Source organism: Stegastes partitus, unplaced genomic scaffold (assembly GCF_000690725.1).
Source record: "Stegastes partitus isolate 25-593 unplaced genomic scaffold, Stegastes_partitus-1.0.2 Scaffold358, whole genome shotgun sequence".
NCBI classification, from domain to species: domain Eukaryota; kingdom Metazoa; phylum Chordata; class Actinopteri; family Pomacentridae; genus Stegastes; species Stegastes partitus.
The window spans coordinates 94,802-121,242 of record NW_007578089.1 but is presented as its reverse complement, the minus strand read 5'-3'; the positions used below and the strand labels follow the sequence as shown (position 1 = coordinate 121,242).

At 43.2% G+C, this 26,441-nt stretch overlaps 1 protein-coding gene across 2 annotated transcripts in view; it reads right to left on the bottom strand.

Moving 5' to 3' along the window:
• LOC103359185 (glypican-5-like) overlaps positions 1-25,204 on the bottom strand; it is a 105,956-nt gene extending 80,752 nt beyond the window's left edge. For both annotated transcript variants that reach the window (XM_008284416.1, XM_008284417.1), the window contains exons 1-3: positions 24,719-25,204; positions 15,193-15,354; positions 136-839 (exon numbers count right to left, since the gene is read on the bottom strand). In XM_008284416.1, coding sequence (XP_008282638.1) covers positions 136-839; positions 15,193-15,354; positions 24,719-24,893 — 1,041 coding nt within the window. In that variant the 5' untranslated portion in view covers positions 24,894-25,204. The remainder of the gene's footprint in view (positions 1-135; positions 840-15,192; positions 15,355-24,718) is intronic.
• Between the last annotated feature and the right edge of the window lie 1,237 nt (positions 25,205-26,441).

Genomic DNA, 26,441 nt, shown 5'->3' with positions numbered 1-26,441 from the left:
GCAAAAGCGTTCCAATCAATACAATAGACTTTGCCAAAGTATATGTATAAAACAAAGATGTTAAACAAAATGGTCTGGAGGACGTTGTGTGTGCCATTTAAACTTCTGATCAATGTCTCACCAGTGTGTACTCACCGTGGCAGTGATGAGTGGACCGTGGAGCTGTGCGTAGAGCAAGGCCTCGTCAACGTGCCCCCTGACCCCTAGCAGGGCTAATTCCAGGCTGTGATGCCCGGCCATGGCGTGGGTTAGCTGCTCCAACAAGCTGGTATACCTCCGCCAAGGCTGATCCAGCTCTGACACGCTGGCCAAGCATCCGCGCATTACATTCAGACAGTAGCCCACACAGGGCTTGATCAGCGTCAAACCTCTGCAGTGGGAGCAGTAAACCATCTTCACGAGGCCTTTTACACACTCTTTGCTCAGGCTGGCATGTTCGGTAGCGTTCATCACCTCCAGACCTTCTTCCAGGGCCAGACCTAGCTGTCGTCCGGCCCCCAGCGCCCCGGCCAGCTCCTGGGCCATGACGGCCGGATGAGGCCCAAAGGGGTTGACGTCCTGCCTGATCATACGAAGACAGTCGCCCATGTCGCCGCCCACCATCATGCTGCCCTCGATGCCTGGGTTGATAAGGCGCGTATAGGCAAGCGGAAAGATATTGTTAAAAAACTGGTGGACTGCTGCCTCCACGGAGACGTTGGCCCCCCGGAGGTAGAGGGAGAGTGAGGAGAAGAGTTGGTTGACATGGGGCAGGGCATGGCGGGACAGGGACGAGTAGGATCCTTCCAGTAATGAACTCAGGTGGCCTTGAGAGAAGGACAGAAGGTACTGGAACATGTCTGTAAGAGGGCAGAGGAAAAACAAAGAAACAAGAGTTACGAGGAGACAGACAAAGACAGAAGGTACATTTTGATTTCAATCTTCAATTAATCATTAATGACATGATCTACAAGCTTGCCATGAAATGTGTAAAACATTCCAAATGCAAATCCAGACTCAGTTAAGATTGAAGACCTCAGTATATCCACATATCTGGGCTGGGAAATGCAACAAGCATGTCTTACACAGGCTGTCTCTGCTTGTCTACACACAGAGATTGAGCAGCGTGCTGATAACCGCAATCGTTCAGGATTTTCCTTGGCGAATGTTGTATATTCCAGATTCTACATGTCAAACACAGACAACACACATTAAGAACAGTTAAGTCATCCACTACTCATGTTATTTCCTGGTAATTAAAAGAAGCTGCAAAGCAATCAACTGTGTCAATGCAAAGGCCCATTGATATTAGTGAGGACACACTTTTTTTCTAAGCAGTGAAGTAACTCAGCAGACAGAAACTAAGTGGCTTTATTTTCTCATCTTTCACTACAACATAATGTTTAGCCAATTACCCATTTTACTGCTTACTGACAAATTTTTATTGCTTAACATACTCTAATTGGAAAATTTGTAAATATTGAATATTCTCCAGCCCTATATTGACCTTTTTAGGGTTTTTCCCTTTCCTTTAGTGTGTTAAGCTTTACTGGGCATGTAACAGATCTTATTAAACTTAAAAGCCCCAATTCCCTGCCAAAAGGAGGTTATTTTCTCCCAGAGAAAGCACTGCTCCGTACTTGTATGAAGCGCCTCATTTGCAGATCGGGCTAATCTACCCGTATTTATCTACGTCGTCATGTAACATATTTGCATGACGCCCTCCTAGCAGCTAGTTGGGCATGCCTATGAACAAAAAATAAATAAAGCAGGAGAATGCCAGTTTTCTCCTCACTAGCTGTACCTGGGGTTATGCCTCTCTGCTCATTCTAATAGATGTGGTAGTGATGGTTATGAGGATGAAAGTCTTTAATCCTCATGTAAGTGTTCATAACCAGCATTATCGCCTTTCTGTTGTTTGGCCAGCTGACCAATCAGAGCAGGTTTTTTTTACAAACCTACAAATGGGCACAATATGGGTTCTTTAAAATGTACCATGTGGCTCTATTGTACCAGTGGCTTGTCCCTTTTACATGACCATAACCTTTACTGCCTATATCTACTTAATAGCGTAACCTTCTGCCTGAGTATCTCTCTCTGTCCATTTTCCTCTGTGCATATATAAGAGTTTGTGTATGCGTGCACTGGATGCAACACTCTCCTCTGGGGTGTGATGTCAGCCTAAAAGCATGACAGGACGTGAAGGAGCAGTAGCAACTGTACAGAAACTGAGACAGGAGAAAGAGGGTGCCAAAACCCATATCCCCACTACCGCCACACACACACACAGAGACACACACACACCTACACAAACACACATCTATACAGAAAATTAACTGCATTAGCATACAGGGCCTATCAATACTGCATGTGGTACTAAAAGCAAACTAAACAGCATTATTCATACCGTGAGTTTCTCAGAATTAAGACTGCTCGATGTTAACGCTTGCATATTCATTCATGAGCGTGCCTTTCCCATGGTGAATCTATTTCAGCACAGAGATCATTACCAAACGATTGTGTGTACTTGTGTTGGAGTGTGCTTGTGTGTATCCAGCCCCTCCCAGCTCACAGACAGAAGGATAACAACAGTCATGTCCTCCTCAACAGCTGCACTAATATGACCGCTGTCTGCGACACACGGGGACTCCCCACTAGCCAGTAGAGGCACATCCCATTTGCAACACACCAGAAAACACCATCATCGTGATCAGAGCTGTTAACCTATGCAATAGGTTTTGAAAACCATGCGGTATAAACAAAGCAGACGGGCCATGGAAGCAACGGTCTATTAGGGATTACAACTGTAAAGCAAGGGGCGACAAGTCATAGTCAGACTGAAAGCTGAATGCTGGCAGACAAACCTCCAGAGATGCCCAGCTAGACACAGGCCAGGGGGAGTGGCAAAATGAGCATCACAAAAACAAAAAAAAAAAAAGCATAAGATTGGCAGAGTAGATGCAAAGATGCAGTTTTAGTTCAACTGTCTCTCAAGCCTCTGATGCTGCAGAGTTGGTACCAGTGGGATGTCTGTCTGCTCGCCTGCCAGTCGAGCCCATGAAGCTCAATAGCCACGGGACATTTACACCACAAGATGTAACCGTAGTCTTAGGTTTCACAGCATTACATAATGTTATTATAAAATTATCATGCTCAGAAATACCATGGTTTAATCTTTCTCCCTGTGAGGCGGAGTGTCTCGTCTACATATCACGGCAACGAGTTTTGTCAAGAGAGGAAGACAAAAAAATTCAAAATCCCTCCTATGCTTCAACAGCCATAACTGGATGCAAATCGTTCAGAGGGTTTATGCCAGGATCATTGACTCCATAAGACATTCCGTCCTTGTTAAAAAAGCTTATTTTTATTTGCCAAGAGAGTGACACAGAGAAAGAACACGAAAGAAGAAAAGGGGAAGAGAGAGCGGGAGACTGCCAGGAAAAATGGAATAAAAAGAAGCGACGGAACTTTTAAACAAGGAAAAACAACTACTGTATAAGTCGACTCCACCTTGTGAACATGCTCTGACATCTGGATTCATTTGGCCCCTGGGCCCAGAGCACTTCCCTGTGTCTCTCCATGGCTTTTACTTCAAACATGTCCTCTTCTGACTGGAGAGAAGTAGGACAAGAGTCCACCTTTCTTCCTTTTTTCACTCCTTCTAAACAGAACATGATAGGTTATGATCGTAACCTCTGTTCCCTGAAGGAGACAAATGAGGAACAACAAATGTCATATGTGATATCACACACTTACATCCGGTCTGAAGACACCTCTATTCACACCCGTAAGGCAGCCTGTGGTGGCATACATGTGGCCCCGCCTGCACATACTTTCTCAGCCTCAGCTGTGAAGCAGGGAATACGTGTTGTACCTCATTCTTCTCCTTTTGAGAGCAGAAAATATAGTCATAACAATATTGTTCCCTTTCCGTCAACAGTTCAGGACAGTCCGTGGCTTGCCTCAGCCACAGCAGTTCGCTTATGCTTGTCCTCTTTGCCCATTTTTGGATGAGCTGGAAGTTAAATGGAGTGAGGTGCTGCCAAGAGGGCGACGGCCGCTCTCACCACACTGAGCTTCAAAACCACTCCTCAGGAAACCCGTAGGTGATGTCCCAGAGGGTGGGTCCATCGTTATACACAGTCCACGGTTTTATGAAGATATGCAATGCATGTGCGTTACACAGGGTATACAACTTGTCAAGGAGAGCATTAACCTTAAGTTCGTACGCTACATTTAGTCACAACAGAACCTTGAAACCATTAGTTGCTACCTGGATACAGGTAGGATTCCAAACATTAAGACCATCCATTCACTTAACAGATGCCAAAGTGAGAAAAAAAAATGCAGTTTTGTATGAAGAAAGTGTCATATCAACAGCACTAACAGCAATCTCACGAGGGAACATTGAATTTAACCACTGGTTCCTCTAACCTCACCTCCCGTCCTACCTGAAAATGAAGGTCCAAGAGCAGAGGGAGTTTCTGAGACCCTGCCACCAGAACATTGACTATCTCACTTTTCATTCTAGCCATCAGGACTACAGGTCTGGACACCCTTTTGTTCTGGAAGGGTGCCAGAAAAGCCACCGAGGAAGGCCACACTGGTGACAAGCAAGCCAATCCCTCCTTACTGAGTCAGTCCAGCTCCTAACTGTGGCCACAGCAAGGCAATGTGATGGTCCATATGGTCGAAGCCAAAGACGGGTTCGGGGAATGGAGAGGCACCTGTCTTGGTGAAAAGTGAAGAACTCTTTCTACAAACATGCCAAACCATTCCAGGGTTGGATATTGGAGCTGGCGACAGAATATACATAACATGTAGAGTTCACAGATGTTAGGTTGGGCCTTGTCATGCAAAAAGAAGCCACACTCCTGGGGCTGGAGGCCGGTGGAAGATTTTTTATTTTTTTTTGCAATGTTAAACACTAATACTGAAAATGCAGTTAAACAGAAGCTTTAAAAGTACGACTAGAGGTGTCTTCAGCCAGGAAAAACACGGCTTTGATACCCCAAACAATATGCATTGTACCAAATAAACTGACTGAACTTGAACGAGATTACATGATTACGTTTTTTTTAGATTTTTTTTTTGTCGTCTATCAAGTTCTCTCCCACACTCAAACAGATCCAGGTTCTCATTCTGTGATAAATCAAGTACAATTGTTGTGGCTTTCGAAGCACTTTCCAGTACCGGGAAACACGGTGACAACAAAAAAACAAGAAACCAAAGACAGCTTTTTAGGTCCTAACTACCATTGCATGGAAGTCAGTTGGATTTGATTGTTCTGTCTGACCACTGTGCCTAAATCGGGATTTGACCACACTCAATTCAGACACACACTCGTGGGTGGCTATCATTACCATGTCACAGTCTCCCATCTGTAATCCTCCTGGGAAATGAAGTCTGGCTGGACTGAAGCTATTTTGCATGAGGCAATTATCTTTAATTTGCAAGGAAGTCCTAAAACACCCAAATTCAAAACACATAATTGTCAAGCTAACTATACAGGAATACACGAACAGGCCTGCTTTGTCTGTGGCCTTGTGAGACTAATCTGACATGCTCTCTGTTTGAAACAAACACGGTATTAAACGGATAAAAAAGCAGCAGTGGCAAACGCAGAGGAGGCCTTTGTCCTGCAGTGGCTTAAACTATGTATTTCTGACTTTGGAATGGGCTATTACACCATATCTTTCCGCCGATGCTATGCCAAGGTCACTCTCTGAGATCACTGGGTTGAAATCCTAAGAAGCTATTTCCACTTTACATTCTGCATGGCAACCCAGTGTTTAACTGGCACAATTAAAGCTAAAGTGTCGCCATGGTGAAGCTGCCACATCATGGAGTCAAAATAAGAACAGCGGCAGTTCTATGGTTTAAGTCGCAACTGTAGTGTTTGACTACAGAACGATGTGTGTATGCCTGTGCATTTTGCCCTACCATGAGTGGGTATCCAAGGTCAAAACATCGAAACTGGGTTGCCAAAACTCAGCCAAAACTCGTGTTTACACAGGGTAGGTCGATGATATATGATCAATAAAAGCAGCCCCTCTAATAGCGTTCGTAATTTGAAGTAACAGAGACGGCAGAAATGCTGTTCACAAAGCCACTACAACATAATGCATGCATGCAACATGGCAGACCTGAGCTCCAAAGTGTGCCTAAGCTTCACAGCAAAATGACTTCAAGAAAATATTTTATGACAGTAAGGAGGTCTACTAAACTTAAGAGAGCGTACCCTGAAGTCTAAGAATTAAGCATTTCTGAAATTCCACTTCTTTCGTAGCCTTCACTCCCCAGAATCAGCTGCGCTAATCTCCAAGTAAGTTCAAAACAAGCCTAAAGCAGCAAACACACACTTACACATTATTTTATCTTTAAATCAGAATAAATCACAACATATCTGTGGATTATAGTGAAAAATATGCACCTTGGAGATGTGTTTTATTCCATTAGATAAACCTGTCAATTTTTATTTATTTATTTTTTATGTGCGTTGTGTTTAGAAGTGTTGCATGCATAGCCACTGCATAACAGACATCGGGAAAATTTTAAAAACATACAGCGTTGAACAATGCACTGCAAATATTTTAATCAAAAAAATCGTAAATGGGTTTATACGGGGTTAGAGATTGTATCTTTGGATGAATGAGTGCAAGCATGAGAGTGAATCAGTGTACCTCCATATCTATTTTCAAGTACGTGTATATGTGACCCTGTAGGGTGGGTGTGCTTGCATGTGCTCGGAGATGCGGTAATATTGTGATAATGAGATAGGAGACACTGTTCTCATACCATGAAGCTGCGGACCATTCCTATCTTGGCAATCAGTCCTGACTGAACCTGACCAACCATCTTCTCAGGCAAAGCATTTTAATCCCACCACAGGCTTGGGTTTCAAACAGGTCACCACACAGATATGTGACATAGTGACACGTGTGTAGATTACATATCCTTGTTTTAATTAGCAGAAACACTGTATATAGGGCCATCCTCTCCCACGCAGCAGCGCTGGTCATCTTAGGTTACAGGGGAGAGCTGCAGTGTCACACAATCTCAGAGTTTAATGGTAATAAACTATTAATAAGTCCTTGAATCAATCTGTTGATTCATCATACTCGTGTGGCGAAATCATAGATCTAAAGTCTAAAACGGGAGCATGACTCATCTGTCAAACAACAGGCGCGGACATGCTGTTCACACAAATTTGACCTACAAGATGGGAAGCTGCACTCCTGCCAAAAACACTGAGTTGACAAGCCCCTTAGAAAACCCAACATATACAATCCTAAATGTGGGCACACATATTCCAATTAACTCTGGCCCCAAATCCTAATTTGCTTGTCTTCTCCTATCAGGAGGCTAACAGGTGCGACAATGAGCTTTCCAGGGAGGACAGACGGAGGTTGAGGAGGGGGGATGTTGAGAGGGAGAGCAAGTAATCATAAAGGCAGCCAACTGACAGCAAAATTCTATAACATAAACAATTGCACAGATACCAGCAGGGATCGAGGCTGTAATGTGGTAGACAGGCCGAGTGGATGTGGAGAGATTGAATTGGTGGGGGGAGCAACTCTGGCCAAAGTAGGGAAACATGATCGAAGGCAGGGAAATGAGCAGATGAGAGAACGACAGGGACAGAGGACACAGAGCACAGGGGCAGTGGGTGAGGGGCTGGGGAAGAGCAGGGGAGGGAGGGTTGTTCAAATGGCTAATACCATAAACGGGAAATGTGGAGGGCCAGCCTGGGGGCAGACTGTTGACAGGCTGATGGACAGCACCTCTGGTGCTAAGCATTAAGAGGACCATGGGTCTAAAGTGACCCCTCATTTCTCTTTTGTTAATGTAGAAGTAAGTGTACCTCTTTGCTCGTACATCACTAGAATGCTACATGATTTAAGTTCAAGTGTAGGGGATTTGAACTTATTTGTAATTAAAAACAAGCAGGTTAGACATACTACATTGAAAATATGGGCCCTAAAGTAACATCTAAATGCCATAAAAGTCATGACACCTGTGACACCAGCAATATAAGTCATCACACATGTAAAAGTTTCAGCTACACACAGGAAAAATGTTCGAGAGGAACATGTGAAGATCCCAACTTTCTCAAGTTTGGCCTAAGCTCGGCCTAATACAACATCCCTCGACATGGTAAGAGCATGATTGGACAAGATGATGGACGGGTATAAAAGCATCATTAGCCTACAGCACAAAGGTTGAAACACGGTTGCAGCAGGGTTATGGTTCTAATATGGGTCTGCATAAGTGAAAAACGTGCAGCGGAGACAGCATTCGTACATGAGACTAAGGAAGTCAGTTCATGTTCCCAAACACGAAGGTAGAGCAACAAAAACCAGATGCAACCACATTACATTGACGAGTTGTGTAACACTTTACCTTCTTTGGTACTAGCTATGGGTGTGGTTCAGCGTTGTTGTGTTGTTATATCACAAACCGCAACAAGCATTTGCACCTACAATCAGATCGGCAGTTGTACAAACACAAAGTACTCCTGACTCTTGAACATAAACAGTTTGGGGGGAAAAAAGCAGAACATGCACAATAAAACAGGACTCAAGTGAAGGAAAGAAATGAAAAGTTTCGTTCAATGCAACAACATATCAGGGATATTATGACTCGAATGGATTAGAAGTGAATGTAGTTTCTCCAAAGTGTTGCTCCACCAATGACAGTCTGTGGCTTGTAATAAACAAAAAAAGGCAAGTCAGGGTAGTTACCACATTATATAAGTGGAAACTGATTATGACTGAACAAGAGAGAGGAAAAAAAAGAGACTGGACTCCAGATTTTTATTTAAAAAAAAAGAAGGAAAGGAAACATTTAGGCTAACATAGGATTAACATGAAACAGACCCTTGTAGGGACTCTGAGGTGTGGAACAAATCCAAGATGAAAGGGACCCTAATGAAGAATTTTCCACTTTTCTTAGCAGGTGTGGCCCCTGTTTTCATTTATCAGCTTTATTATGAATCGAGGAGCAGACAGAGGGTCACTTGCGCATTGTTTAAATTATGGGCCAAAATTTCCTCGTTGCTCAGACCCGAATCCTTGCGCGGGGGCCATTAAAAACACCACGAGACCCCCTCTGTTTTGTGGAATGAAATAAATCAGACTAAAATTCTAAACTATCAAGATAAATGTTTAACAATATTTGTGAAGCACAAATTCCATCATATCGCTGAAACCAGAAGGATTAATAGTTTGCCAGCGATAGACTGCGCTTGTGGTTGATTTAAGAACGGATACATGTAAAACCGCTGTTCGTTTTGGCCGACAATAGACCGGCTATCATCCATCACGGCTCATATAAACAGGACACGGCTGGCCGGGGTCAGAACACCGTTTCTTTTGTCTGTCCATTTTTTACCATTTATTGTACCTCTTCCTCTGGAATACAATTGATGAATGAGTGGAGGATCAGTGAATAAAGCCTACCGTGGGGACTCCTTAACGGTACTCGAGGAGCCACAGAGGCAAGAAGGAAGCAGAAGAAGCAGAGGAGTGTCCATCACAGGCCCTAATGAGGAAAGTGAGCTGACTTGAATGTGGGAGTGATAAAGTGAGCCGAGAGGAGGAAGACAGCCAATTCCAACCTACTTTGGGTAACGGTAACACCGTGAGTCATGACACAGGGACGTGTGTGTGTGTTACAGTGCTCATCTACTAATACATTAAAAGCATATATCAAACGCAAACCCCAAAGTCCCACAGGTATTTAGATGAGAACAGCTGTCCCTCATAGACATGCAAGTCTGGCCGGTTTGCACAGAGACTCCCAGCATGCTGTGCTCAAAGCCACCATCGTCTCCCTGAACAATATCTACTTTCATTAAACCAAAGGCAGATATGATGTATAGAATTTCTCTGGGAAATTTGACAGACTTTGACCGACAGTTGCTACACAAGAACACATCTACATGTCTGTCTCCAATATATATAAACACGCCCACACACACACACACACAAAAACTTTATGGCTTTTGGGATCACTCAGTGAAACATGGGTGCAGCAGAGTCAGACAGGACACAGGAAAAAGCCAGGCTGGACCAATCAGCAGCGGCGGAGTCTAAATCCCATCAGCCGGCCAGACAGACTGTGCTCCAGAAAAGCCAAATTCTTTTGGACAGGGAACAAGCCCTGGGAGATATGACTTTGTCTGATTACCAAGAAACTTCCTGGACATCAACCTTATTGTGCTCATATAATAGTGGGGCTGACGAAGCTTAGTCTACACCAAAAAGTGTTTGTTGAAAGTAGCCGAGTGGCGATGTCAGAAATAGTATTTCTAAAGTCGTGTCAGAAAGTCCTATCGTAAAGCAAAAGATGGTGTTGGCAAGAAGAAGGGGGTATTTATCTCACTATGCTAGTATGTCAAAATCATGCCAGTGGAATCTGCGCAGACCTCATATTTGTTTAGGCATTGGATGCAACGTTGGGAGGCATGGATGGCTGGTGAGAAAGACTGGGACTGATGAAGAGAAATGAAAGGAGGCTTTCGGGGTGGAGAAGAACACGGGGAATAGAGATGTGTTTATGGTTTCATTCTGTGGAGTGCACTGTTGGCAGCCAGGTTATCTTTGAGACTCGAGGGTTCCTTGCAGCACACGTGCCAGCCAGCAAAGCAAGATGTTGGCACGGTGCCCACCTGGACCCAGCGTGCTCTTGTAACCAGTGCTGACAAAGCGTGGACCACAGACAGAGAGAGAGAGAGACACCCAAAAAGAAAGGAGATTTGTCAGAGAACAGCGGTGCACAGTGAGTCTACAGGGCCGAAACCTGTTGATTTAGCTTTCTTTGAAGGCAGACCACAATGCGTGCACACCTGATAGAAGCATATTCAAACACACCTGTGCACACTTTCACTAGATTTTTTTTTTTCTTGCTTCTACCACAAGCCCTTCCTTCATCTCAGTTTTCTTTCCTCGTTTTCTAGGCCCAACTCCCTGCTCCTCTGGGTTCTCACACGTCCACGCTAAGGTGAGCGGGGCAGATGAAAAGCAGAGGTAATTAGGGAAGCTTTGAGTGTGACTTTATGACTTTATGAGGCTTTGAGCTTCTCCCTCTCTCCTCCCTCCTTCCCTTTGTTCTTTCCACTTTCCCCCAGTGAGCCCGAGTTCTCCACACTCTGAGGGAAAATGCATCCTGCCTCATGTGTCATGTCTGCACAGGAGACGAGAACGGCATAGTTTCAGCGCAAATATGCTAAGGTTACACACATCGACACACTCCAATACGCAATGTATTTGCCGCACTATTAAGTCCATAAACACGTTTCCCCCTCCGCCCTGAATGATTAAATGAGACGTGTAGGGATGGATTCCGGATATCCTCCCTAATTTGAGCATGAGCTCATGGTGCCGCGCAATGTCATCTCGTGTCCAAGCACCAGCCTCTAGAGCAATAACCCTGTCGGTCAAAACATCTGCAGAGAAAAATACACACAGACATGAAGTGAGGGAACAAAAATGATGATGTGAGAGAGGTCGGGCTCAAAAGATCACAGGCAAAACAAGTGAGAGAACTTCCAGGCAAATGCAGAGATCGCAATGAAGATAGCGGGACCCTGTATCTTATAATAAAAAAGAATGTAGATAGAGCAGAAGTGATTCATCGTTCCTGCCACTTGCACGCACATATACAGACGCGCACCGGTTGTACACATTTAGACGTGCCAACACAAACTGAAAAAAAGGAGCACATAAATCATCGCTTTTTAATAAACGAGACAGTTGCCCTTACAAAGCCTGTCTTGTGTGAGCCACCCAGGATGATTCAGACAGTCAAAAGAATTTCACGAACAATTCCATCAAAGAGTAAGGCTTAAAGCTAAATATCCTTGTCTCTCTGTCAATACTTGGAGGGGAAATGAGAGAGCGAGAGCAAGAGAGAGAGTCTCCGAGGACAGGGGGGTCTGGAGAGTTCCTGGATGATGAAACAAGGATCAGCTAATTATGTCAACTCAGTGAGCAAAGGCACCCTTTTTGCCGTGGCCTCTTTTTCTGTCTGTCTGACTGTCGCTCTTTCTCAAATGACCTCCTTGTCCCTGCGCTGAAGGGCACAGAAAGTTTTAAATGCGCTGCCCTTTTATCGATGATGGAGAGCTATTTAGGCCAGGAGAGTATATTTCTCCGAAAAGTATTTGTCAACTTCTCTGAGGACTATTTGAGCCTTGAGGTGGTCACGGTGCCTAGTGAGGGTGGTAAATATTGTACATGCTAACGTGTCTTTGCCGCATATGCACGCACACGGTCATCAAGATGCACATGTACAAAATTTTCAAACACCCCTGTCGCAAACACACAAACACAGATGTCGCGGCCTTTAGCTGTGGGCCAGGTCCTCCTCATATCAGTGACACTAGTGATCAAAAGTGTCAGCATTTTCATGACATCTGCTTCCCAGCAGTGTGACTATATACCCAGATACTTACTCTCTTGCTCATCATTCCCACCTGTCGTTCACTTTCTCTCTCACACACACACACACACACACACACAAATCCAATACCCTGTTCAGCTATTTGCCAGCAAGAGTTTGCTACAATCTGGAACAAGTGATTTGTGAAGGCTCGCCAGAACCAACTGAAAAGCAAGACCCTAAAGCACAATTTAACCATTAAACAAGGCACACAAACATATTCTCGTGGCCGATCCATCTGTTTGACTTTCTCTCAGCCAATCAGGAGGTCACAGAGAGGTTTCCAGGAAGTCAGATCACGCCAGATCTGATTGGCCAGAACAGACTGACAGGCCAAAGCCCTTGATGGCAGCTCTAAGCTGGCACAGCTTAGACTGGGCTCTGTGGTTGACACCTACCCACCATCAGGCCCCAAAGCTCATTACCTATCAACTATGACATGGATTAGGAGAGTCTATCTGTGATAGGGTTGAGAGGGGGGAGACCAGAGGGGCTGGCCTGCATCTGTGAGTGGTGTGGTGGGGAAGCTGAATGGTAGGAAGACAGAAAGAGAAAAAGGAGATTCTGAGGCGGAAGGAGGTCGCTATGTAAAAACATGTCACCCTGCTTGTGGGATTTAGGGTTTGGCAGCTGGAAGGGTAAAATGAGAACAATATCTGGAGAATCCCAAAAAGGATTATTGGTACTGGTTCACTGGAAACATGTTTGCAGCAAACAATCAACCCCAGTTGGAAAAAAAGCTCAGCATGGTTTGTGTTTGAAGGGTCATATTCCTGACATGGCAACTCCCACATATGACAAAGCACAGGAGGATATTTAAGGCTGTCAAAACAAAGGCAGTCCAGCAAAAGCACACGTACATGCAACACACATCATCTCCTTTCCAATGGGCATGTCCTTTTGGCTAATCTTTCCAATCAGCAGGAGAGAGAGCTGAGTTCAAATGCTACGAACCGCAGCATAAGAAGAAAACGCACACAGACAGTGGATTTGTCGCAAGATTTAAAGTGTGATTGACAGACAAATGGAAAACTGCACAGAATATTGAGTCCACATCATGAAATAATTATCAAGCGAACACAGCAGCGCTTTTAGCCTGCAGACAACTGGCTCCGTGGTGAACTGCTGGTACAACTGGATAGATAGAGTGCAAACAAAAAAAAGGAGCAGGAGAGGAAAGCCACCCACAAACAACTCTCTGCACTCCGGCGTGTGAATAGCAGTACCAATGTTATCGGCCAAAGTCATATTCTCATTACTTCATGTGGTATATGAGCCACTTGCTACTTCACATTCCACTCGAGGCACTCAGACAGCACAGAGACTGTCCTTAGAAGGCCTTGAAAATTGAGGGCCAGTGACATAATCATTTTCGGCACCATCATACCCCAGTTTCTATTGTTATTCCATTGTTATTTTCCATCTTGGCCTTTTCTGGAGATGTGGAACACCTGATCTTATTTCTTCAGACAGGCTCAGACATGAGGTAAGAAGGGAAGGATCTCAATGATGATGAAAAGAACAAACACCAGGAACACTGTTCAAACACAGTCAAGTGTCCTATTTTAGAAAAAAAAAAAATGAAGACTGCACTCTTTTAATACCTTTTTCAGTAATGTGCATATAATATGGAGTGGAATTTCATATGTCAGCTCTGTTGCAGTGCAAGGAACATTGTGTGACACTAATATATCCTGTTCGCTTGACATTTACAAGTTGACAGTAACAATTTTCACGACAGCAGTGGTTGAAAATCAATTCTCCATGACTGTTCCCGAAACAGTTTCGTTCTTTATTACATCATTTGTTCACATAATATATGAGTTTTCCATATTGAACAGTAGTGTTCTTGCTGGTGTCATAAATAAAAATTTGGACAACGTCACGTTACAGCAGCCCATTGTCTTATAAAGCGAATTACATGGTACTGAAATTCCTCCGACACTAAAAACATCCAAAGCATCTCGTCTGCCCCGTGGGATTGCGCTGGAGGTTTTGGGAAGGGAAAACATGGTCTGTTTCGGAAATGTTTAAACCTAAATGACACTGCATTTAGAGAAAGAGGGAGGACGAGGTTGGTCAACTCGTCGCACTGCTCGATTCAGCTGCGTGTAGCGTTCAGGCCCTTTGACAAGCCACGCTCGGCCAAACCACGCTGTATTTGTGGAGCAGAGTTTTGTTTTTCCACAAGTCAGACATCTGAACTGTCCTGGCTGACATTACAACCAAAAATATACCAATAAATAAACAGCAAACAAACAAACTGAAATAATTGCACAGACTTTTTCACCCTCCAGAACTACTGTCATTTCTTCAAGGCTTCCAGTAATTGTCTGGCTGTCTCGAGAGCTGGGATCATATAATAAAAAAGCAGCATCTTCCACAAAACACTAGAGGTTAAGAAAAAGGCTTCTTTTCCCGTCTACCCTCAGTGATCTTTCTCCACAATTCTGTTGTTGCCAAACCCACAAGAGAAAGGAGGGGGGGCATGCTCATTTTGTGAGTAGCAATTGCCTCCACATCCATGATCTTGAAAAACTGCCTTTTGTTTCATCAAATGCTACAATAAATAAAAATAGATCTGTTCTTTATTGCTGAATTGACAGAGTTAACCCCTTTGGGTTGTCAGTCTCATGCAGTAACAGGAACAGTACATAGCAGGATAGCTAAATGGCTAAATGAATCACAGTATCTCTTTATTAGTCAACTCCAACAACCCAGAGCCGATCCCATCCAATCCCAGTTGGACAATATTGTCTAAAAACTTACCCTGGAAGGCATCCGAGTGGCCGGAGATGAGATGCTCGAGCTCATAGCTGTAGGAGTGAATGTTGTGGAGGGTTTCTCGCTTTACAGCAAACTGGTAGCTCTCCTCCATCTTTCTGGTGCAACATGACGGACCCTGGTGCTTACAAACCAACAGATCCACATCTAGGAAAGTCAAGCAGAAACACACAGAGGTTTCCTTTTAATTATTTTTTTTAATTAACATGTAGAACTTATACTTTTTTTTTTTCCTTTCAGGGTACTGTTAACACAAAAAAACATATCACCAAAAATGGAAGCACTTTCACAGTAAGGCATGTCTGTTTGGGTAAGAACTTATAAGTGCAACAACAAAGAATAAAAATGTCTAACATCCTGGGAGGCTTTCACAGTTGTATTGCAAAGTTTGGACATCCAACAACCCCTTGGTGTACATACAAAGCATCAGGAGTTCTGCATTGTTATCACGAGTTAGGCCAGTAAAGAACAAAAAAACACAGTCATTGCTGATCGCTGCGCAATGCATGCCAGTTAGATTTCTGTCCGACTTGACACCGACTTGTGTTGACATGGTGCACCGCAGTTAGATACCCAACGACTGCGTAATCTCAGGGCATGATGAGAAATGTGCCAGTCTGATCTCACAGCTGATTGGTTCAGACGTTGGACCAATAATTACATTTTCTAAAAACTGCTTTTTTTTTGTTTAAACATGCTGTGAATGCAAGACAGTCTTTTCCAAACTTGTGCAATGGATCTGCAAGCAACAGTGGGCGAAAATTGGGAAAAGAAACTTCCTACGAAGCTTTTGTAAACTGTCATATTTGCCAAAGCATGAAGTTTTGCAATTACGAATATTGTTTCTTTTGTTTTAGGTTCTTTAAAAAGAAAACACATTACGGTGCTAAAGTGTTATTTTTTCATGCCAATTTGTGCAGGGCTTTTTTGTGTTTTTGGTTCAAAAGCCAGCAAAACATGTCAAACAGTATCAAACTTTCCATACAACTGTATATGATTCTACACTGTGCATGTATGAGTGAGTGTATGTATAGTGTCCTGCGCATGCATATAGATAGACAAGCCATAACTCCACTGAGAGACAGAAGAGGCACCATGGGAAGGTGAGAAAGTAGACCAAGAATTCATCCACGTTTCCTGCTATAAATACTGTCTCTGCTAAATATATATCTTTGCCTCAGTTTTATACAATTGCGCATGTCGTCAAGACACACATTTGGACATGCGAGTGCAACATGTGTCCCATAAAACAAACAAAAAAATATATGCTTTCAGTTGAATTTTGCAAACATGCACACAAAATGCACAGACAGTAATTTGTGTGAAATCACCTATACAGTTTGTAACAACCACATGGAGACAATGACCTAACTGCAAAAAGGTGTGATCCAAAGAGCAGCGCAGTCACGCAGTTACATCAGCTGAAACCTAGTCCTGCTACTGCTGGTGTCACCTGCTTCTCACCATCTCCACATACAGCACATAAACACTGTCATGACATCACAAGCTGCTCAAAATTAGCACGGGCTATTCAAACTGTCTTTTTTCCCCACACATTTATTCCAACAAACACAGGGTCATTTCCATAATGCACAAGTCTGATATGATAACTCATTTTACTTGGGGGGAAGGGCTGGACGGGGGTGGCTGGAGGCAGGTGTTGTAACCAGAGCCTAAAGCATGGCCTTAGGACAGACCGCAAGACCAGTGCCTCACTGTCCAAATCCCTCCATGAAACACAATAGGGTTGCATTCTGAATCCCTCTTTCCCTTTCTGCTCCCTCTCTCCCATTTGCCTGGCATATCCTTGTGAGGCCTGGGTGTCTCTTAATTACCCAGTGAGGCTCCATTTGTTCCCATCCCAGAGCCAGATGAGTGAAGTCATAACTGGCTGTCCTGCCCCTTCCAGCTCATTATCTCCATCTCTGGAGCAGCACTCTTTTTATGTTGACACTATTTCCCTGTCGACGCTGTTGCTGCAAAATCTTGTGCTGTTTTTTTTTTCCCCCCAATGTGTAAAGGAATCATTCCGCTTATTAATTACCTGCAACGTTGCTGCATAAGAGCTCAAGATTTTTATTTTCCATGTTTTCGATCACAGACACAAGAACAAGAGAGGAGGCCTACTGACAGTCATCTATCTCCTCCTTGGGCTGCATGCCACAACCTTTTAAAATGGATCTCTTATAAGACTACTTGGTGAAAGCAGCTCCAACCATCCATATGCTTTAGATTTTCCCCGACCGTAAACAGAACATGTTTGACAATCATTTAATAAATTTAATAGTCTACACACAGTTGGAACCAATGTCGACATTTCAAAACAAAAACAAATCCATGAAACGCGCCATCAAGGTCAACCGGTTTACAAGCGATACGGTTTCGCTGCTGATATTTGGCCCCCCCCAGCAGGATTAGATCTTAACAAGAAACTGATTTTAGTGACACATTTTTGGACGCAGAATATTAAATGAAAACACGGGGAAGGCGTCCCCCTCATGTCTCAATCGATATTTGTTTCAGTGCTATTTTAAAGTTAGAATTTCCCCATATGTCCGTCCTCTCTCCCCCTTCTACCCCTGACCCTGTTCTCCTCGCTGGCTGGCTCCTTCTTTTGTTTGTGTGTTATCTGTGATATGAAAGTAATATCCAGGGACTCACAGTGGAATCCAGCCTGGCCTCTCCGTCCCTTGCGAGTAGCTGCATGGAGTAAGTGATACTCAGAAAGACTTTGGCTGTTAAAGCCACCACAGCAGTCAGGACAGACTGACTGTGTCCCAAATATACCGAGCCGCTTTCTGCAGTCATTAGAAGCCAAGTCACTGCTTCTCTCTCTCTCTGTAACTGGAAAGAAATTGCTGAGTTTGTTCTTTTTTCTATCTTTGGAAACATTTTTACATGCAGTATTTTAATAGCTTCTGCTTGAAGGGGAAACAAGAAAACTTTCAAGGACTCAAGTCGTTGAATATACAACTGTTTGTGTTCCTGAGCGACATGCATTTATCAGCTAGAGTTCATTTTCTGTATTCATGCCAGTCAAACCTACAAAATGGAGAGGCCATCTTTAAAAGTGTTTCCATGTTTTACTGTTTAATGAAATCAAAGCATTTGGAAACAGCAATGGTTTTAATGTCTACATAAAAGTAAACCTCCACAAACTCAAAAATCCGAACAGAATCTTATCCTGTTCCAGTAAAAATTTAGTAGGCACATTATGCAGCACCAACAGTTTCCAAAGTCTGAAGGGCTGCAGATTTTCCCCAGTATTCTTTGCAAAAACTATTCCAGCCCTGTAAAATTGCTTGGGGACCATGACTCAACAACAATTTGCAAGTCCTGCCCTAAATGTTCAATTGGATGGATTGGTGTGTTTCCTGACTTGACTTGAACAGGACGTCAACATCGCCGCTTTCAAGAAATTCCTGCATATGTTGGCTTGTCATCTTGTTGGAAAATAAGCAAGTTCAATTTTCATTCTTCTTTTTCCGCTCTGCCTTAAAGCTGCGATTGGTGATGCAAGCAACCCTGTAAATGCTTTACACAGGTGCTCGCTTGAACTGCTCACACGCACAAACGGCTGTGAAATGGGAGAAATTCTTAAAAAGTGGAAATTTTCTTGTACGGTTCACATATGTTATTTTATTTTATTTTTGAGTCACTGGTGCTTTCCACTGAAACCACATCTTGCTAAGACAATGGTGATCTCTTTCACCTATTACGCCTTTAGGGGCAGCTAACTGTGAACATGATTATTAATGGGTGTCATTACTGGAACGAGGTACATACTTATCCAGGAACTTTATTTTTGTGACCTAACATCATATGTATATAGTAGGTGCACTGGACAAGAACTAAAAGAAAACATATTTACGTCTATTTAATATATGGAAAACCCAAGACAACAGTGCATCGATGTGTCAAAGGTTGTAACCAATCAGCTAGCAATGCCATGGACGTGAGAATATGGCGACCGAGAAGCAACATGCGAGTTGGCACGCAACATAATACGACCCGCTTTTGTAGCCAAATTTGCAATTGTGATTTCATTTATTTTACAAATGCAAAAGCTTCTCATTTGTAAATGTCATTCTGTCTACAAGCCGCAGCTATGTCTTCTGACTTGAAATGTGATTCTACGCAGACTCCGATGGGCCAAGAATACTGAACTCCGCTGGCCCCTGTGTAATTAGTGCCCAGTGTACATGCTACTCATTCTGCCTGGCTAAACCTTAACACACTCCAGACTGGATGTCAACTTTGAATCCTAATTGCCTTAATTGTCCTCAGGTGACAAATACCTCTGGAGTAATTTGCCGTATTAAAGCCGTGGCTCAGGGGTCTTGACTTGTTAGTCACAATCCCTTCAGCAACACCTCAGTGCCCTTCGTTGCACAAGTCAAAACTTCTGAGTGGAGAAACTCTACCACTGTATAATTGCCCTGCTAACTCACATGCCATTCACAATAGGTGGCACTACAGTAGCAGAGCTGAAAACGGTATACTGCTGAGTTATGTTATTACCACCCTCCACCAACTCTGGCAAAAATGGTTTACATGCAGCTCTCGTCTCTTCAGCATGGTATGGAAAGCTTTATTGATTTGGTTTGCATTGATGAGAGGGAGGGTCGTGGTTTCCTGATGCCGTAGAGAACAAGAATAACTTTGTTAGAAAGTAGGCAATTAATGCTGTTGCCGTTCTCCTGCCTCAGGAAGCCGGTTCCCTTTGAAATTTCAAGATCCCCTGAACATACAGGATATTTACTCTATACAGGTTTGCTGCCCTTTGGATAGACCGTGCCGAATGAAAACACATCTCAAAAGGGCCTTTTGCCGCGAAACCTGCATTTTTGGACAACCTTGAAACTCAGCTGGAATGTTTAGCTTTCCCAGACCCCAAGCTGGAACTGCCTACGGTGATTGGCACGGAGACCAAAGCCACACCAGAGGGCAGAGGTTGGCCAGACAGAGCATAAAGAGACATGTAAGGCTGGTAGGCAAACAGACGCAGACCTGACGGAGCAGGATTATATCACACTGGCAGAGTAATTATGTTACCGTTTAATATAATCTGCTGAACACGTCTCAGGAAGAAGCACTCCTCTCATGTTATATTTCTATTCCTAGAGCAAAAAAAAACATTAATCTTTTCTACTTGGTTAAATTAATGGAGAGGCAAATAATACTTTGGGAGTCTAAAGCCATAAAATCGCAGCTTCCTCTACTACTAGCGATCCAGAAGGGTAAGGTAGCACACAATCAGCTGAAACACAAGATAGGCTTAGGCTGAAATCCAATAAGAGATGTTGTGTGGGGAGCGACTCAGACAGAATAATCAGCTTCAGACTGGGCAGCACTGGTGAGGCTGGAGTATTTGGGTGGACGGATGAAAGAGCATCTGAGGTAGTTGTCAGTTCAATAATTTGTACTGTCGCTTACTGAAAGATTTTTTTAATGATCAGCTTTTTTTTCATAGCTTTAGTTTTACAAAGATATTTCATGAGATTGGAATAGGCGGTTAAGAAATGGCAGAGTGATTGAACGTGTGTGTGTGTACGGAGAAGGTGTGCGCCATGTGTGTGCGCTGTGGCCGAGTTAAAAAGGGAATCAAAATAACTGCAGCCAATCAAAGACTACGGTGAGCTTTGAGAGCTTGCCAAGGCTTTTGACGCTGTAACTGGTTAAGGATGTGGCGACATGTGATAACACACTGTGCTCCCATTCCCTTCCTATTAACACATGACCCCTGCTTGTGTTGTATTAAAGATACAAGACACTTTCTCTTTCGCTCTGAAATAGCTGTTAATGACTCACTAAATCAAAGAGCGCAATAAGAAGCAATGAGTACACAATCACAGGAGCCCTGCTCAGTCAAGATCGCTAAAGAAGTTTTAACTGGGCTGTAAAACACGCTGATCATATCTCGGGACATTATCCAACAACCCAAAGTTAGCGTATGTGTCTGTGAACAGCACTTCTAGCCGTCTGCTTTCCAAATGATCTATCTCCAGAAGGGCTATATCAGCTCCCCGTGGTAATCATAATATGGGGCGCTTGGCTGTGCACCACTGTACCAAAGTGGCCATAAATAATAGGATACGCAACATCATGTCATTGATTATCAAAGTTCCCTTGATGATGAATCTGGCATGGAGATAAAGTCACCCTTTATAGATAGTGGACCAGGGAACCAATATTTAATGTCCACACCAAATAGGCTGGCATGAAATGATTCAAAACAGAGGCATACTGGGAAATTCTCATCTTCAAGATCACTCATTTATGCTACACAGACACTTAAATGCAAGTATTGCAGTTTAGAGGGAAATTTGAAGCAGAGGAGCGGCGTAGCTTTAAATTCCTTCAAACTGGACAGAGATGGTACAAAAACAATACTGTAGCTCCTAATCTAATCACACTTTACACTGAGCTATTGCTACATTTAAGCATTTTGCTTTGCTTTTTACTCTCTTAATTAAACAATCTGAGGATTTCTTCCACCGCTGCCTGCCAAAAGGAGATGACAGTGGTCTTGGTAATCACTATCACTAACTTCCTGCACTTTACGGTTTCTTTGGATACCAAAAAATTAAAAACAAACAACTGGAAAAAAAAAAATACAAGTATAAAATATCCGCACCATAAAAGTGCAATTCTTTTCAAATGGGATCATCCAACTGGCTGACTCTCTCGCTGCCACACTCCTGCCACTTAGTGAGAGATCAGTTCACCACACATGAAACGCAGCACTGTATCCTAAAACAAATATCAGACTGTGAAAAGAGCTGAAGTCTTGCCACTTCAAATTTCAAGAGTTGCTTTTGTTGGCGTTTGATCTGAGAACTGAAGCAGAGTAGCATAATTATGTACACACACACACACACACACCAAAATCTCTCCTCCTTCCATTGGTCAGCACTTTGAAGACAAGATTGCGTCTTGCCCAAAACACCCGCTGCAGGACGAGTACGAATAAAAAGCAACATAAACTCTAAGCCCTGAATGTACAGCAGTGTTTTATCAACTGATGGTTCAAACTTGAGAGCTGCAGTTTGTATCTGAATTACAACTATCCAAATGTTATCACTTTAGATAAAAGTTGTCCAGAAATGAAATATCCTGCAGTTAAAAAAGACCATTCCAGACCAGCAACATCATCTTTGCTTATGTTGTTCAACAGTCTGGTAAAATGGTCATCAACAGCTGCAGTTGCAAAATAAGATAGTCGACGTCCTCTGCCAATGTGCTGCAGACGGTAAAATCTCATGACACAAGCCTCGTTCCAGACTGCTGACACGCTCGCTAGACCGAGCTCCTTCCGTTGTCTTTGAGAGCTAACTACTGCTTGCAACGGAACCGGCATTCTCTGTTGCTAGTAGTGACACCCTGCTAAACAAACATATCAAGTGGTTTGGATGCACCTCGAGGTATGTTTCCCACTCAGCTATCTGTTGCTCTTCTCGGAGTTACAGCTTGCAGACTCAAACTGGACGACACTCAAGTAGCCACCAACTTGCATGACTTTATTGCAGAAAGAATTCTAGCCTGCATATACTATAGACACAGTCGTACTCTAAAGTATGGCCACCGCTGGGTAGACGACACATTTTGTTGATTTCTGGGGGGGTAAAAATATCTAACTAAAACAGGAAACTGTTACTTTTGACTCCATGAAAAAACATGCACAAACATTCAGGCTCCCTTTACTGGCAATGTTTCAGAGCTTCTTTAAGAATGAAGGTCAAGAATTGTCATTAAAACATATCAGATGATGACAGTCCCAGAGCTGATAAACTCTGATTCTCCAAACACCCATAAACTCCTCTAAGCATCTGACTGAGGATCTAAAAACGAAGCTAATTGTTGCCTGCAAAGCCGACAAAAGCCATAAAACATATTCAGATATTGCAGCTTGCAATTTTCACTGTCTGAAATATCATTAAGAAGTGGCAGCGAAGGGGAACTGCAGAAGTCAGAGCAGGTTCTGGAAAGACAACGTGGAGGTCCAGCTGGACGAAACAGGAAGAACCAAAGCCTTACCTGTGACCTCATCACAAAAGTCAGCATTTGAAGCATGCAAAGCAGCATCAGGACAAGCCAGAGTTGTTGTGTAAACAAGAGCTTTGGACAGATGAGATTAAAATGGAGCTCTTTGGCCACAATCCACAAAAGTGCATTTAAAAGAAAAGAAAGCTGAACAGAATTAAACCAAAAGAACACAACTGTTAAGCATAAGAAAATGGATTTATAAACTTCAAATATATATGACTATTGAAACTGTGCACACAGGAGAAACATAATGTGATGAGTTAAAAGTGACTAAGTGTAAAAATATGCTTGCAAATAACATTCAAGCAAAATCAGCAAAGCTGAACCAAATCCTAAACACATTCAAATTGAATTTTGCCTGCAAACAGATTGGGAACCAGTGTTTATCCTCATAAAATAATGTTTCCCTGAGTGTGCAGCAGGAAAGCACATTCCATTAAACCTTCAAGGCATTTGGAGCTGCTTTCAAGCATCGCTGACAAAAATCCAACAGACACAGGACGAATTTGAGAATCACTCCATAAACCTGCAAAAGACTCTTTATGACTCTTGTAGACGTGTGGAAAACATATTCTCATAAAAATATACCTTCTAAGTTCATGTGCATGTAGGTTTTGGGGGCTCAGCACCCTGTGTTTCTAAAAACACATGACCACAAGAGCTGCTGATGACCGACTTCTGCAAATCAGCACGGCAAATCGTTCACTCCTCCTATTGTGGACGCGACGTTGCAGCCTATTTATCCACAGAGATTAAACCTTATGATACCATCTGCATCACACTGGGCCCTGCTCTGGTTCAAAACCCCCTGCCTCAGCAGCTTTTGAATGTGCTGGGCAGCTTCTCTGCCAAAAGAAATTTGCTAAATAATTGTTTAATCTCTCTAAACAGCCCACATGTGATAAGCAGCTGGGTGGCATGTGAAGCTGCAAAACTGTGGAGGAAAAAAAAAAAACAAGAAGCTCTGATGTTTCACAGGACTGGTTGCATTCAACATTAAACATGGAATATTAGACACTAATGCAGAGAAGTTTATTTGGGGGAGGGACAAAAAAAAGCTGCACAATTATGGACAGATTTCTCAATTTGATGGAGATGAGCTGCCAAACATGTTAAGTCACATCTCACTGACTTTGAGATAAGCTTTCATTTTGTAGCATATAGTTTAATATACAACATATATTATGATGAAAAGTCTCTTTTAGCACCATGACCAACATGATGGGAGGCAGCATCTGTTACCTCCCTCTCGGACTCACTTGAGTAAACTTACTTTTACTCTTTAAGAGTGTGCGCACTGATCCACTGGTGCTTCGTTAAAAGACAAATAACTTGGTTTACATGCTGTTTTTTTTAATGACTACAATTGCAGTTCACAACAAAATGCACTTCTTAGCGACCACCGATGATGCTCCAGCACAAAGTTCTCCCCCCACTAGGAATGCCAAACCTCCCCTCCGCTCACCTGTGCCAGGTGTCTCCGGTACGCGGTGCAGCGGTCCGACCTGCCGCAGCTGGAAAGCGGTCCTCACTTCATGACAGCTGTACGCGTCCGCGCCGATCGCCGCAAACACGACCACCAGCGACAAAATCCAAAAGGATCCGCAAGAGTTTACGCGTGGGCATGCTCCTCGGGACATTGCCGCATCTCACACCAGGTATCCTTGTGGATATCCTACTGCAACCTGACTGCGAGCTGTGGGACAGTGTTGGAAATAGACGGCGCTCAAGTGTGATGAAGCGACGATTAGTTTGAACATCTGACAGTCCTTTTTTTTTTTTTTTTCTCCCCCGTCTGATTTTCACATTATTGGTTGGGATGAGTGGGGGTGAGCGCCTCACAGTAGAGGTTTTGGGGGGGTTTCTTCTCTTGGACAGATGAGGAGTGCTGTGGGGCTAAACCGGCTCTGTCCCGCGCTCAACACTTTGCAGCGGTCGACTGCCTGCATGCCTGTTTCCAAAGCCCTGCGCACACTCCCCTCCCTCTCTGTTGACTTCAGCCAGGCGCCCTCTCTGAAACTCTCCACAATACCCCTATAGGGAGTTGCACTGTCAGTGTCCTAATGGCAACATTCAAAACCCACAACTCCACTATTTCTGCTAATATTATCAATTAAAAAAAATAAAAATCTACAGCTCATTTTATATATTTTACACTTGCATCATATTTGCAGGTTTTCCAGTGACTCACCTTCAACTATATTTATCTTTTCTTTTCTGTAACCAAGTATCCTGAATCCTAATATTGCTTTCAACTTCTTTCCAGTTGCTGTCAAGTAATCAACAGTTAGAAGAATGAATGAATAAATAGATTGCAAGCCAGCACGTTTTAATTTCTAAATGTGTATGAAGGACTGAGTTGAAGAGAATTAGATGTTAGTTTTAAGACATGCTGATTGTTGAGTTTCACTTCATTCTACCTGTATTGAAGATTGAAGGATTTTGGCTCTGCTATTTAACTTACATTGGCGCCATCTTCTGGTCAAACGTGTTGAGTAGCTGCCTGTTGTGGGATCAAACTGATTCTGAATAGCTAAAATATATAAGAAAAAAAAAAAAAGAGCGACTGTAACTTGTGATTTAAATTCCATTATCACATCATGAGTTGGTGTTTTGTAATTTAGATGCATGTCAGGTGTCGAATCCTGGTCCTCGAGGGCCGCAACCCTGCATGTTTTAGATGTTTCCTTCTTCCAACACACCTGATTCAAATGATCAGCTCATCATCAAGCTCTGCAGAAGCCTGATGACGATCCTGATCATTTGAATCAGGTGTGTTGGAAGAGGGAAACTGTAGCTGCACAGGTCTAACAAAAAAGGCCACGCTTCGTACTGATGTCAACGGAGGTTTATTCTTAATTCTTCTCTGCTTGTCTCTTCGGCAAACACCGCGCAACACCGTGAAAACTAGACACAATAAACAAATGCACATTAAAAAACAGACATTTGTGGATCTTTCAGTCTCTAAATCATACCACATTATACATGAAATATAAACCAAAGATAATTACCATTTGCGCCTCTTAAACCACATGCAGAATGGCGATAACTTCTATTAAGTGTCTCTGTTGCCTGCCCATGCCGATTGTGACCCACAATGCTGCTCTCTTAACCTTGCTAAAAGTTAGTCATGTGACCTGACTTGTCAAAATAAAACTCCGACACATCGTACCCAACTTCTTAACTAA